General features: G+C 29.9%; 1 protein-coding gene across 1 annotated transcript in view; it reads left to right on the top strand.

Annotated features, from left to right (window-relative positions):
• LOC136985300 (23 kDa integral membrane protein-like) overlaps positions 1–15,442 on the top strand; it is a 37,725-nt gene extending 22,283 nt beyond the window's left edge. Inside the window, exons 2-8 of the mRNA XM_067282550.1 lie at positions 4,193–4,332; positions 4,766–4,984; positions 5,795–5,872; positions 10,303–10,395; positions 14,622–14,693; positions 14,876–14,980; positions 15,191–15,442. Coding sequence (XP_067138651.1) covers positions 4,276–4,332; positions 4,766–4,984; positions 5,795–5,872; positions 10,303–10,395; positions 14,622–14,693; positions 14,876–14,980; positions 15,191–15,289 — 723 coding nt within the window. The 5' untranslated portion in view covers positions 4,193–4,275 and the 3' untranslated portion in view covers positions 15,290–15,442. The remainder of the gene's footprint in view (positions 1–4,192; positions 4,333–4,765; positions 4,985–5,794; positions 5,873–10,302; positions 10,396–14,621; positions 14,694–14,875; positions 14,981–15,190) is intronic.
• The last annotated feature ends 226 nt before the right edge of the window (positions 15,443–15,668 follow it).

The following is a 15,668-nucleotide window of genomic DNA, read 5'->3' as shown; positions in this document are numbered from 1 at the left end:
GAAATAAGTCGAAACCGGTTACTTTGTACTCGAATATCTGTAGTCTTGGGAAAGAAGTGGAAAGAAATTTTTATGACAACCGATACATAAATCGTAAATTTAAGGAAAATAAATTCTAGAGCTTTTTTTGTACCATTGTACGTCTCATTTATTAAATTTGGTTGTAAATGATGCAGCCAAAGTAACAGTTAATTTTTTTATCACTGTACTAGAATTGTACACGTTTTTTCTGCATCCCCTTACAGATGGGACATACTAAATCGTAATATCACCGGTTTAACATTGAAATCCGTAAGTAATATAAGATGGGAGAGCAGAATAAACGCGGAATAAATGTATCAAATATTTTAATGGATTTTTTTTAAAACTCCTGTCAACTATACAGAACTATCATAAAAACATGCCAGTAAATTCCTATCGGTTGGGTTAAGTTATAAATCTAGTCTACGGTGGGCAACCCTTTTTATAACATGGGCCAGAATAAATTTTACGTTTTTTTTCCGCGGGCCGTAGTAGTTAATTGACGCTTTCTTGTGACTCGTAATTTTTTTAGTCTGCAAATATGAAATAAATAAATAAAAAGTTAATTACTACATTTATTTCTCTTATCGTTTTCGAAAATTACAAAGAATTGGAAAAATAACTATTAATTAGTTATTTTTCCAATTTAATAATCTATTAAAGATCTCGCGGGCCGGATAGAAACTTTTCGCCAGCCGTAGCTGGCCCGCGGGCCGGGGGTTGTCCGCCGTTGATCTAGTCTGCTCATGATTCACATAATCAGGCGAGGGTGGCCGAATATCTAGCAGGCGGCTAACAGCCCACAACCGCTCTGGGATATAAAGTCGGACTCTTTACGCGTGTGTCGCTTCTACCAGCTAAACCGTGACGTTGGTGCTCTGTAAAGCGCATGCGCCAATGCATATAATCTGGCTGCTTGGAAGTTGACAGGCAGGTGGCTAACAGCCCACAACCGCTCCGGGATATAAAGTAGGACTCTTTATGCGTGTGTCGCTTCTACCAGCTAAACCGGGTGAGGTTGGTGCTCTGTAAACCGCATGTGACAATGCCTATATAATCTGGCTGATTGGAAACTGACCCGGTTTCGACACTCCTTCCGCCACCGAATCATTCGAATATACAATAGCAATCTTATCGTTTTTTTCACATGTAGTATAGAAATTTGTAAAAGATACATAATGCAGTTATAATAAAATATTAATTTTAATTAATGCAAAGTACGTTAACCCTTTCCCGGCCAGGTACCGATCTATCGTTACCCTATTCGTTTAGCAAAACGGCCAGGGTACCGATTGATCGTTACCCTGTTAACAATCGATTTTTATAAAATTTATTGACAACAGATGTCAGCACTTGACGGCATTGTCTTGTTTATCGTTCATTCTACATATTTTTGTCCAGGTGGTGTTTTGTCGACTTAAAAAATTTTAATTATCGGTTATTTTTTCTTAATTTTTCATTTTCTGATAATTTTTTATTTTATTTTTAGCATATTCATGCAATAATATTAGCTATAATAAGTTGATTTATGCTATAATAAGTTTATTCAGCTATAATATGTTAATATATCGTAAATATTTAAGTTATGACCTTCAGTTCTGATATTTTATATATTTTTTTTAATTTTAATTTTTAATTTTTTTTTAAATCTAAAATATTAGCAAATGTTACATCTATTGCTATTGGTAATCGTATGTTTATTACAAAAATATATAGTCTTGTTTGATATGAAATGAATAAAGTATATTAGTTAATTATATTAGATGAAAGCAGAATAAAGTTCAGATTTCAAACAAATGTTTGATATAATGTGCGATAATTTCACAACGAATAAACGTACGTGCATAAATGTAATATCAAATTGTACAGAACAATATTCTACGTCATTCTTGCTCAGTGACAATAAGAATAAAGTAACCAGACAATGTTAATTTTGACAAAAAGTAACAAATTTTCAAGTTTGAATGTCAATTATCATATATTATTTTTTTTTTCTCATAAATTTTTCAAACAAACTTTATTGAAAAATGTCGTATTTAAAACTAACTATATTGGTAAATATATGTGATTTTTTTCATATGAATCAAATAATAATTTAATTTTTGGTGAATTTTTAAAATAATATTGCCTGATTTACCTATTTTGACCTTGGCCGTTTTACAAAATAAGGGGGCGTGGCAGACGGCAGGGAAAGGGTTAAAATATGAAAATTTATATGTTATAAAATACAAGGGAAGGTCATTGGAAGGTGGAATCGGCGCTTCCATCGCTTCCAATGACGGCACGCCACTGTTATTTTGATATTTCTTGTGAAAATTTTTTAGCGTAACATTGCGTCATCTGGAAACAGGGAAAACCCAATTCTTGCATAGAATATAGAATACACACTTCTTTTTAGCTTCTCATATCTTGCCTATGTTCTCTGTACATCTCATTAGAATTATTTCACACCCTACAGGTATTCCGTTATTAATTTTATAAAATTCTGCCTCTTAATATTCACTTAATTTTAGATTTAAGCTTACCCCTTTTTTATTTTAACACATGTTATACTGCCCTAATGTGTATAAGTATGGAACCAAAGTATTTTTAGTCCCAATTTCCCCTCCTTTTTTCAACTACGTGTATATCTTCTTACGAGTCATGTTGGTTTAACTGTCACTATCTCAGGTAATTAAGTTTATCTTATAAACTATTGTACGCGTATCCTAATTTTTTCAATGCATTCTGTAAATTTGTAAAGCTGTAATTAATTTGCTGATAAATATGTAATAATAGGACTGAAGAGGGGCGTTAAGCCCGAAATGCATATCCGTTCACACCAATAAACCAACCTTATTCCTCTGAAAGTGTTTCCTGTGTGATATGTTCTCAACGACTAGATTGTGCTAAGAAAATACGTATAATAGAGAACAACAAGCGACCAAGATATAAAGAAAGGGATTAAAGGTCAATTGATAAATAAAAGTAGACTGTTAATTCTACTTCTACATATAAGCTACTAAAGTGACAGAGATATGCTGGGCCGTGGTTCTAGACACCAGCAGAGCAACACTTGCATGGGGCAGCACATTTTAGGGAGGGGCCTTTTTATGCTCTCTCTTGAGTGGTAAAGGGCCTTAAACCACAAAAAAAAAAAAAAAAAAAAAAAAAAGCACATTTTAGGGTGTAAAACTTGATGGCCGAGCGGTCAAGGTTGCTACCTTGACCGCTCGGCTACTCGGCAGTTTGTATCGCGAGATGGCTGTAATGGTTTAAGAGCAAGACATTTGAGGCATTTAAGCGTGTATCAAATGGATTAGCTTTATTTGCATTAAACAAATTAAAAGTAGATTTTATATTATTTGAGAAATTTCAAACTAATCCTCTAAAAATAATTTAATTTGTATAGGCAGCTACCAGGTAGTAATTATTAGGCCTATATTTCACTTGATAAATTAATTGAAAGTGAAAAAAAAATTAGAATTCAAAATCTCTGATGTAAAAAATACAATAAAATGTTTAGAAAATTCTCATCCTCAAATCTCTTTAGATGCTTTTGAAGATCTAAAAATTGAAATTTTAGAACAAGTTAATAAAAAACTTGCACCACTTATACTCTATATTGCAGAATATGCTTCATTTAAAACTAGCCAAAATGTAACATGTAGTGACTGCATTAATATTCTAATTAATACTGATACAATTAAATATGAATTTTCAGAGGAATGTAGATTAATAGATGAACTGGATAGCGATTATTTAAAAAACTAACAAGCTCCTTTAAAAGTAAATAAAGAATCTGTATTGATGTATTTCAAAATTAATTATAAAAAAGAAAAAATATATTAAGGTAAAATCAAACACTATAAACTGATTATTGACTTGATATTAATATTGAAATACAGAAATTAAAAGCAAATTAGGTAGTAAATAAGGACAAACTTAAGGTAACACAACTTTGTCTCCCACTGCCATATAATTGAAATTGCACACTACATTCACAAACATACATTGCACAAAGCGTGCGGCACGCCAAGTTTAAATTTGCATTTCCGTCAGAAATTGATTCTATTTTAAGTTTTATTTAAAATGTTATTTATTCGATTTTTTCCAGTTGCTTGAGTTCCGGTTAACGGAGAGTCTACTGTATTCGTGTTTTTAATATTTTTTTTTATAAATTAATTTTCAGAGTGACGAAGTTTTTAAATCGTCAATTCATTTCCCGTCTAATTTGCCCACTTGCTTCGGAATTTATGCTCGTAAGCTGATAAAATGGCTAGCATTTTAAGTAGCTCCAACCTACCTAAAATATTACTTGCCATATCACAAGTAAGTTTTAATTTTTTTAATTTTTAATTAAAAAACTGTTAAAGATTTAAATTGATTTTAAAAACAAATTCGAAAACGCAGAAAGTTTTATTAACTACAAATTCGTCATGTGAAAATTTGCAGTTAATAAAAATACTGTTTTTGAATTTTTTTTAAATTAGTTCATTAATATATAATAATGATTATTATTATTATATTAAGGCTTATAATTTTATATTAATATATTAGAAACAGATAAATTATTAACTCATAATAATTAGAGGAAATTAAATATATTTTATAAGAATAATTAATTTGTCACTCATATTATTTGAAAAATCAGCTTTGATATTTCACAATTTCATAATCTTTAAATAGTTATCTCTACCTAAAATATATACAATATATAATTTATAATATATATGCATTTTAATTTTGAAACAATTTTTAACAGTTGATAAATATAACTATTTTTGGACTAATTATTTCGATCCTAATTCATCCTCTCCTGATATATTACCTTGACGCTAATGGAAAGTACGGTAAAGCAGACTTCTGTTGTTATGCATTCCTTGCAAGTTTATATATTGCAATAGCTTTTGTAATTGTTTCATTAATTCATACTATTTGTGGAATAATCGGAAATATCGAATGTGACAAAATAAAAAATTTGGTAAGTTTATATTAATTAATTTAACTTTAAAATTTTCAATTCAATAGTATACAGGGTGTATACAAAAGCATTACATCAGACGATATCTTGGTTCGGCTGCGTATTAGCTAAATACAAGTGCAAAAAGTATAGATAATAGGAATTTGCTGGCATAGTCATTACAAGGCTTTGATCTGCGAAGTTTTGAAATATTTCTTGAGTATTTTAACCGATAAAAGTTGTGTTATTCCAATATTGAAACTGTACTTTAAACTAAGCAGCTATTTTTTATATGAGCCGAAATAGGATTTGGCTCTGAGAAGGGGATAGAGGGTGCACGATAAATATGCCATCAAATACCGATTATCTTTACTTTCGCCCTTGTATTTATCTAATACGTAGCAAAAGCAAATATAGTCTTTAATGTTTTTGTCTACACTTTATAAAATATTATATACTATATATTTGAAACACAAATTCTTACTGAACAACTCATTAAAACAGCATGTGCTATAATATACTAGTATTTTTTATTACTTAAAAGTTTTAAATATAAATTCTTTAATAATTTAAATAAATATTTTAAAAATTATAGTATATTTTCAATACTTCACTTAAAATAAACAGAAAAAATAATTTAATTAAATTTATAAAAATTCTAATTGTTTAATATATTACAATTTAAGAAAATTAATAATATTTATGTTTATTTACAAATTTAAATTAATCTTTAATTTCAAACAAACAATTGATTTTAATTCGATTTTAAATATTTCAATAATATATTATTTATATTGATAAATTTTCTAATTTATAATTAAATATTTATAGATGCTGTTTGGTTTTGCGCTATTAATTATCTTAAATTTGTCTGCAATAATTTCCATTGCTGTAGAAAACGATTTAATGGTAAGCTTTGTTAAATATTGAAGTTAATACAGTTAAATTTCGATATCGCGCCATCTTAAAAAGTGCAACTCTCGTAAACTACCAAAGAATACTTATGAATGTAACTTTGCATAAATATTACAGAAGTCTTCCATTTCTATGAATTTCTAAATGTACGATTTTGCATTACAAACGACATTTTTATTACCAACTTTCAAACTTCTAAACTGAAAGTTTTTAAATATAAATCTCGTTGAATGAGATACTTTAATTTAGCTCCAAACTCGGTTTAGTGCTAGCTGCAGAAGCAAACAACAATTGCGCTAAATCGAAGTTTAGCTATATACAGGTTGAAGGCTTTAGATTATGAGAAGTCCTTCGGAAAGCATGGACTTTCCAGTCTGTTTTGTAAAATTTAAATATATAATGTGAATTTCTTTTAGAGAAATGTATATAAAAGGACTAGTTTGATACGGAATCCTGGACCGAATTTATTCGAAAAATTGAAGTCCTCACTCAAATAGTAAGCGCGTTTCGTTTTTAAAGCTTAAAGTAATAACCTCCCCGTAATAGAATCCGCGGCTATTACTCAAGGATTTCTGAAAACTTGGGAAGCAACTTAAAATTAATAAATACCGTAACCTATATAAGTAAGTATCGTATTTACCTTCCTCGTGGCAATAAATATATGGGCTAGTTTCCATTAGAAAGTCCTCCTGGAACGCAGCTCTCTCGGACAGCGCCCACGAGTCGCGTTGCCAAACGATAACTACCTTCGATAAATATACGTGCGCCCCATTCATGGTGCTCGAGGGCGCTGTGCCGAGGAAGCTACCATCCAGGAGGACTTTCTATCGGAAACTAGCCCTTATTTAGGTGTTTAAAATGTGAAGAAAACCGGAAAACGTCATGTCGTATTTAGTTAACAAACTTTAATAGAAAACGAAATATGTAAAATGTAAATTATAATACACAATTAAGTGTATTTTTAAGTAGGCTATCAATATTTTCTTATTACTGGTGTATAAAAGTGACATTCATTATAAAGAAAGATGCCAGTTGCATTTCAAGTATAACTTACTTTCAAAATCACACTTTTATCAATAAATCTTTAAATACTTTACTGATAACAGACATCAAATGGTTTTGCTATATGCGGAAATGAAATAGTAACCGCTCACCAATAGTAACCACAAAGAAAATTGCAATTTGAAATAGTAATCGAGGAAAGTGTTTGAATAAAATCGGTACATATTTGTGCGTATTTGAGCCCTTTAAAGACCAGGTTCTAGGCAAAACCTAGGTTGCCTATGCGTTAAACTTCCACTAAATGAGTCCCGCACAATTTTCTTAATAGTCATATAAAATATTCATTAATGTTTGTACAAATATTGAATGAGTAGCTCGTATTAAATTCTCTTATGCACAAAATAATTAAGATCACAACTTATATTATACATTTATGTTGGTAATAAAAGTAAATATTAATTAATTGTGGATTATAAATGATTATACTCAACTAATTAATATCGTTCTAAGTAAACCATTGAAATTACTACGTATATAAACTATAGAAGTTACATTGCATCTTTTGTTATTTGCAAATTCGTTGTTTGTTAATTATTGTTGTTTATGTCATTGATATTACTTGTAAATTTTATTTCAAAATAGTGATCTGTAATGCTGTAATATAAACAGAACAACTAGTTATACCAATTATTTTTGCAGCAAAATAATGTTTTGTATGGTAATGTTGTGAAACAATGCCAGATTTCCAAACTAAATTATAATTATAAATTTACTATAGATCGTAGTAGAGTTATAGTTGCAATTTATATCAGATATTTTATCATATTCATTGTTATTCTGGCATGTTTGTTTTTGATTTGTTTTAAATTTTGGATGAAGAAGGACACAGAAATCCGAATTGTATACAAAGATAACGTTAATGTATTGTAATAGAAAATAAATTTGTATGCCTAATATCTGTGTTTATTAATCTATGTCAGTTTTCAATGTGATAAGCTCGTACTCTGATAGCCATGTATTTATACACTTTAAGGTGAAATATTGAATAGTCGTACTGCGAGCTAAAAGCTATAAACACAAATAGTATGGTTGAGATTACAAGATGATCTCAATTTATTCTATAACTACTTACTATTGAGACCTGGTGGATAATTATTGCTTTTAGAAAGATGTTTTATTCAATAACATTCTTTTTACAATAATAATTGTTATTGGTAACTATCACTTATTAAGGCTAAAAGCTAATTGTCATTGTGAATAGTGTACTTTGGTGGTCAAGTAACAACTGATGAGAAGTGGCTCTAAATGTATATTACTCGAAAGAATGTGTTGTACATTAAAAAGTTAAATAAAAATGGTTTTGAAATCTGATGTAGATAAACTGAATTGCGAATTGTTTCACAGAATAGTCATTGTGTTTCGTATTGTCTATTTATTCTATTATATTTAAACTCTTCCTGAGCAGATAAAAAGTTATTTGTTTTTCTGCCATGATGTTGAAAATGATAAGGTATACGCTCATATAAATTTTTGCTACGTTTAACAAATTTATCTTTAACCCATAGGCATTTTGAAACAGTGATGTCTTTTGATCGGTACCATATGGGTCTCAAGAAATAAATTATTTAAAAATTTATTATTATTTTTTTATAGATATATAGTATTACTTATTTTTACAAAATAAAGAACAATGGCTATTGTTAAGCATTTTATATTACAATAACGCGTAAAAAATCAAATTGTGGGATGATCTCTGGACCCCTGTGAATCCTGGACCCGGGGAATTTTATACTATCATCTTCCATCTCGTCGTCCCTGAATACCAGAAGAGTCGAATTCCATCTGCAAATATAAAAATTGTTTAAAAGTTTTTCTGGCATCAAATTTTTTTATTTTTTATTTTTAAAAAGAAAAATTTATTACTTTTTTTTAGAAAAGTAACCGATTACATCCGGCTAATATTGCTAATTTTTAGCGTCTTATTAAGAAAAATTGATAATGAAAGAATGACTTTGCTAGTGATCCATATTTAATTATTTGCAGGTGTAAGATGGTAATGTTGTCATCACTTTTGAATTTTAGTCGATAATAAAATATAATTTTGTTAATAAGTCGTTTTAAAAAGAAAGGATAAGACTATATATGATTCGTTTCGTGGCGTATGGCGTAACCGGGTATCGTTCTCTCCAAGTGAAAAAGTTTGCGGAGGAAGTATATGTGAAAGCTTTCTGGTTTATATAGTCTAAGCCCCAGATTAAACTTGCATAATAAATGATTGGGTTGATTATCGAATTATAAAGTTTTATGTGAATAAACAAGTTTGAAGTTTTTAAAAATAGAGCACAAAAATAGCAAGTTGTCGATGGCTGATTTTACTTTGTTGTTCAAAGTGGATACGTGTGCTTTAAATGTAATATTCCAGTCGAATGTTACTCCAAGGTAGTTTACTTCATTTACTGTCTGCAGTAGATTATTTTCCAGATACAACATAGATTCTTTTTCCGAGATTTTACTATTATTGCGAAATATAATAACTTTCATTTTACTGGGATTTATTGTTAGATGTATCGATTTGAAATTTAGATTTAACTGGTTGATTTTCCTTTCCAAGGAGATTTTTGTAAGAGCCACAATTACCAGATCGCCTGCAAATAGGACATAATGGAAGATTCTATTGCCGATTTCGATACCGTCAGTAGGTTCTTGGAAAAGATGAATGGAACTCTAATATACTTTTTGATAGTATTCGTAGGTGTGCCCGTACTAAAAAAATCATATAAACATTGATTCAATTGTTAATTCTCTTTTCACAAATGAAATCTGTAATAACACCATAAACATAGCTTTATTTATCATGAAGAAAAAAAATTATTTAAAGTTAGAACAGCGCTTTCCAACGTGCTGAAGGTACTTGTTTAGAGATTACACACAGCAAAACATATCTAAACAGCGTTGATAAAATAGAAGACACTAAACGGGATAGAAAGTGACACATACTTAGAACATTACCTAGCGACTATATCTTGACTATTTCGTTTTTGTCCCTATTGTGCTTGAATAGTTGTGAGTAGACGCTTAGAAGACTTCAGAATGTTTTCGATATTTAATCTTTAGATTTACAATTTTTACCAATACGACCCGTCCAGAATTTTTAAAAATTTTTAATTTTACAGAAAAAATTTCTAATACTTTTTTCGTTTTTACAAACTTATAATATTAAAAAAATATATGTTGTTAAATAATTATACTGTACTATATTAATATACTGTACTTAATTTACTTAGGCTTAATATTTAATAACTTATTTATAATAATAATTTGTTGAAGTTATCATTAATAAAAAAATTAATCATACACTGCATGTAAAATATACTAGTTTGAATATATATAGCTATTACTATAAATTATTTAAATTGTTTCAGAATGAAAAGCAATTAAGCGATGTAACACACGAAGAAATAAATAATTACATCTATTTTAAACATTCTATCTTTTTGGATACTTTGCATACTCAGGTAAGTCTTATTTTTCATTTTTTTTTCTTTTTTTGCATTTTTTCCGCCCAGTGGACACCAACAGGGTTTTTCTTTTCATACTCATCGTGGGTTCGATTGGGCTTACAATGGGTCGGCTGGGTGGTAGGTGGTAAAGGCGGAACCCGATATATTCGGGACAAACATCCATTTAGATTGCTGGAGTTTCGCCCAGATTCGATCCCGGGTCTCTCAGAGTGGTAGGCTGACGCCTTAATCGTATAGTGGTTAGTTAATATTCTCAGTTTATCGACTGAAATGTTCATAAACTAAGAATATAGACTATATTTATATTTATAGACTTATATTGAAGGTTTCACGTCAATTTATTTTTGTACTTTTTTTTTATTAAACTCTATTAACAATTAATACTACTATTCATGATTTTAAAATAATTATTAAATTTGATTAGAAATACGACGTTTTTAATTTAAACTTTTGACAACCAATTCACATTTTAAAATATTTTTTATTGTTGTACTGAACAAATACATCGCAATCTCACTGGATACTTTTGACACCACAACTTCTGCAGAATAAAATGAAATAAAATAAGGCCTAGGCTTAATTAAACCTATACTAAACAAATTAAAAACTACTCAAATTGATGAATATAAGCATATATTAATTAAGCAGGGGAAAACTTGTCACTAACTATAATAAAATGCAAGTTGAAATCATGTCTCAAATAAACAAGTGATTGAAAATAATTAACATACCAGCTCTGTACTCTCTAAGCTCCCATGCAGTTAACGTTTGCCTAACATTAGAGAAAATGATATAAAAAGTTAAAAATCTATAAAATATATTAGTAGTAAGTATATAAGTAAATTAAAAAGTAGACAAATTTAATTAATGTTAATGATAATAATACAATACAAATGTTTGACGAAAACTGTTAAAAGTCCGGCTTTCCAAAAATGACTGCTTATAATAGGTAGAGAGAGGCCTTATATACTTATAGGTTGCAAACAGTAGTAGTTGATGCCATGTTTAGGCCAGAATACCGTAATGCGATGGTATAAATCGTAATGTCTTCGTTTCAAAATCAATATTTTCACATTTTTATTCACAAAAAACTTTCGATTTTTTGAAACGTTTTTATAGGCTAATTAGTAAATTTTATATTACATGAAATTTCTAATAAACATTAATGGATAAACAAAACTTATCTATCAAATATATTTTAAATTCTAATTTATATCAACAGTTAAATTTTTATTTAATGTTAATAAATATTTTAGTGAATTTTCATATAAACTGTATTGTTTTTAACAAGAATGACTACGTTAACTGAGACATTTTAATTCGCTATATGTTGACTTTTTTAATCAAATAATATAAAAAGTAGTCAATAAATCACTTTATAAAATATTCATTTTACACTTGCAACGAGTTCTCTCATTGCTACACTTTTACTAGCTTTAGAACCACTTTTTGAAAGCTTTTTAGTTTATGGTTTCATTCGAAAAATGACAAAATTACTTAAAATTTGTTTTTAACATCATGACAATTTGGAAGGTAGTACTCATTTTAAATTTTCTTTGAAGGAAAGGAAATATTTTACATTTTCATAATTGATGAAGTTTACGAAAATATTTTTCACACATTAAAAGCATTTCGTAAACTACTGTTGTAACTTGTGTGACTGTTGTAACTGGAAGTGACGTCACGAAAACTTTAGCTGCGAATATCTCGCGGACAGTCACAATTAGAGATATGATTCTTTTGACTTTTTGCTTGTCTTGGGAGCCTAAAATTCTGGGGATTCATTCCAATTGCATCATTGAATCCTACCAATTATACACAATGTCCATAAATTATTCATTGGATTAAGAAATTCGAAAAAATCCTGAAAAGATATCAAAAAGTTTTCCGCTGTATTTTATTTTGTAACTCAAATATTTTTCTGTTTTTTCTTTTTTTTTTCTTTCTTTTGGAAATGATTTAGAACATGACGATTATTAGTACACTTTTACATGGGCATCGTTAGTTGCTCGGATAATAACTAGCCTATACTCAATTTCTTTTCATATATTCATAAGCATTTGCGAGGTCACAGTGCCAATTTCTTGAATAATACAGTCTCGCAATTCTGTTAAGTTGTTTACTTTTGTTGTGTACACTGTTCGTTAGGTAACCCCAGGAAAGGAAATCCAGCGGCATGACCACGCATAGATGACATCTATACATAAAAGAATTTTTCTTTGCATTTGTAGCAACATTGAAAAATCGCTTTTATCTAGCATTATGGCAAAAATGGCCGATGGATTTATCAAGGTGCACTCATTGTAAAGGGTGTCCATAAATTGTTCATCGGATTAAGAAATTCGGTTGAAAAATATTTTCTCAATATCTTTTCCACATTGAGAAAAGATTTATAGCAATTTATCCGATACTTTGTTTAAATCTTGTCCCCATGTTCTGTATTATAAATAAAATGAAATCCGATAGCCGTCAAATAAAATATATGGCTGCTATGGCAATTCTCGCGTGAAATTTCAAAAGTCGCACTAAACTGTTTGTTTAAATTCTTGGCTCAGACAATTAGCGATTTTCAATGCTATCTGGTGAAAAAATGGATTAGCTCCCTTAAGGCTGCGTTACACGCGCGAAAAGAAGAAAAAACAGGCGAAAGAGAAATCAGAATCCGCTCTCGCGATTGTGAAGTTCCAAAAACGGATTGACATTAGACATTTATTATAGTTATTTGGTAAAATGAAACTGGAAAAATCGTCCATTGTTAAAAAACAAGAACCGATCAAAGATCGGATTACTCGTGCTAGTCATTTGAAACCGCGACGAAAAAAAAAAAAAGATGAAAGGTAAAAATGCTTGATGTCAAAAAGAATTGTAATGATTAATAGTAGTAGACGAGTGTCCGCCAGTAGAGATGGACCTTTGACAAGTCGCTCGTATACGAAATATTAGATCATTGAAATTAGGAAAAAGGGAAAGGTTAATAATGAAAAGGAACATCGCGTCGAATCATTAAATTTCAAAAATATCTCAGACTAGACAACAATGGTGAAAATATGAGCGCAGGTTTCTAAGTTCCATCAAATCTTTCCATCCAGCGTTAACGGAGGGTGTCAAGTAGATTCTTCGGAGCGGCTCTTTCTCGTGACTCGAACAGGGGTCGTTTTTTCTCTTAGAGACAGGCGAGGGACCAATCGAGAAGCGGGAAAGAGGGGGACAGAGGGGGGCTGCAAGGACAGAAGACTTTTTCTCGGGAAAACCAGACGAAAGGGTGCACCTGCATACGGTCGTCAACGTACAAGGACATTTTTTTGTTCGTTCATCGTACCCAACAGATAACTTGTGCCACTACGAACAAATCGCCACTGACGATCTCCGAATCTCCTCACCTGCTGCTGCCCTGGGGCTTACAGTCGAAGACGACGGAAAAACGCCCTCAAGAAACTGGGACCCTTCGAACCTGTAACTGTTTGAAGAATACTGTACTTGGTGTAAGTTGTCTTATATTAAAATAAACGGATTATTGTGAGATACTTGTCATCTATGTCTCCTCCACCACACCCACACGCGAACGACCCTAGATCATCCGGACACGGGTTAACGATCCCCCCTAGAAGTCGGCGATCTTACACGATGCCATTTATGTAGTAGAGGGAAACGGAGTTCTCTCGCATTACACGCGAGAAATGCACGAGTTTCTGCCATTCTCGAAAGTTCTACCTACTGAACTTTCTCGCGTATTTCTCTCTCCTTTCCTGAGTTGGCGCAGGCCAACATTTCGGTAGCTTCGCTTCTGCTCAACGAAGTCAATAAAATGGAGCACGGCAATCTGTGGAAGGTGAAGAAAATGGTCCTGGAAGTCGCGAAAAAACACAGGGATGCCATAAATAAAAGGAAGAAAATGTTAATAGAATAGTTTCGTTAATTTTTCTTTAACTTTATGATATTTTCTTCATTGAACTTTTCTTTTCTGCTTTTGCATGAACGCAGCTTAAAACACAAAAAATAAGCAAAAAATATGAAATTAATATAAATGAAAAACTATTTTAATTACAATGCTTTCAATAGAACGATTTTAAATTTTTGTTTCTATGCTTTTAGTAACCTTACTAACATTCTCTAATTCTGTTCGTTTAAGTGAATATAAGAATCATTTGTTAGATAATAAATAAACAAATTCATTTAATGTAAAACACTAATAATTATTTATTTCTTTGAATAATAAATAGTTTGATTGTTGCGGAGTGACTGGTTGGGAAGATTTCGTTATAGAAAATAAAAATCTGACACCAAAATCATGTGTAAGTTAATATTACCTTCATAACGTTTATTTTTCATTCTTATTCATTTATAAATTTTGAAATTCTCAGAGTTTATCTTATTAAATATTTCATACACTTCTTTTCCGTAATTTTAAAATTATATATATATATATATTTATTTAATTAAAGTTTTTAATAAGTTTTATTATGAAATTTTTTAGATAGAGCCTCATCTAAATACTGGATGCATTACAGGTTTAACTTTTTTCATCAAAACTAAACGCAATGTTTTAGTTTCGTTTTACGTTTTATTTATAATTTTTCAGGTAATATCTTTAACGGTTAATATCGTAAAAATCATTTAAATTATAAGATTTTAAAAATTAAGCTAATTACACGTTTATAATTTTTTTTTTTTTTTTTTTTTTTTTTGATTGGTTGAAATACAATAATTTAAAATGTTTTACACTGAATGTAAAAGAACTATTCGTATCTTATTGTAAGATAATAATGCATTTATTTTAATAAAATTGCAGATAATCAGTTTGATATCGGTATTATATCCCGGTTTTAAACTTAAAAGAAAAACTGAATCAGAAAATAATGAGCTTCAAAACCAAACTAATAATTCATAAGAAAGTATTTTCGGTTTGTTTAAAAGGAAATTTAAAATTACACCTGGTATTTTATGGCTTATCATTTTTATGTTTATGTAATTCTGAAATTAATTGTTATGTAATTCATTTATCATTTGGAAAACTCGTGTATTTCTGGAAGAAAAATAAACTTTTTAACAAAGTAAGTTGTTAAGTGGTTAAGTTTTTACTACAAAGGCCTCCTGAGCGAAATTGTGTCGTTATGAAGTTAAAAGATATAAAGCCAAAATCATGAAAATGTTTTAAAAATATGCAATATGTATAAAAGCCAACTAATATGGTCGGCGTTGTTATAAATATAACAGTATGCTGAAAAAGGGCATTGTTAAAAGTCGGTCAGCCATAGATCATTCCAGTC

The sequence above is a fragment of the Centruroides vittatus genome, unplaced genomic scaffold, assembly GCF_030686945.1.
Source record: "Centruroides vittatus isolate TY-2023 unplaced genomic scaffold, ASM3068694v2 contig_958, whole genome shotgun sequence".
Classification (NCBI taxonomy): Eukaryota; Metazoa; Arthropoda; class Arachnida; order Scorpiones; family Buthidae; genus Centruroides; species Centruroides vittatus.
The sequence above is the reverse complement of the archived record's forward strand: the minus strand, read 5'-3'. Positions and strand labels throughout refer to the sequence as shown.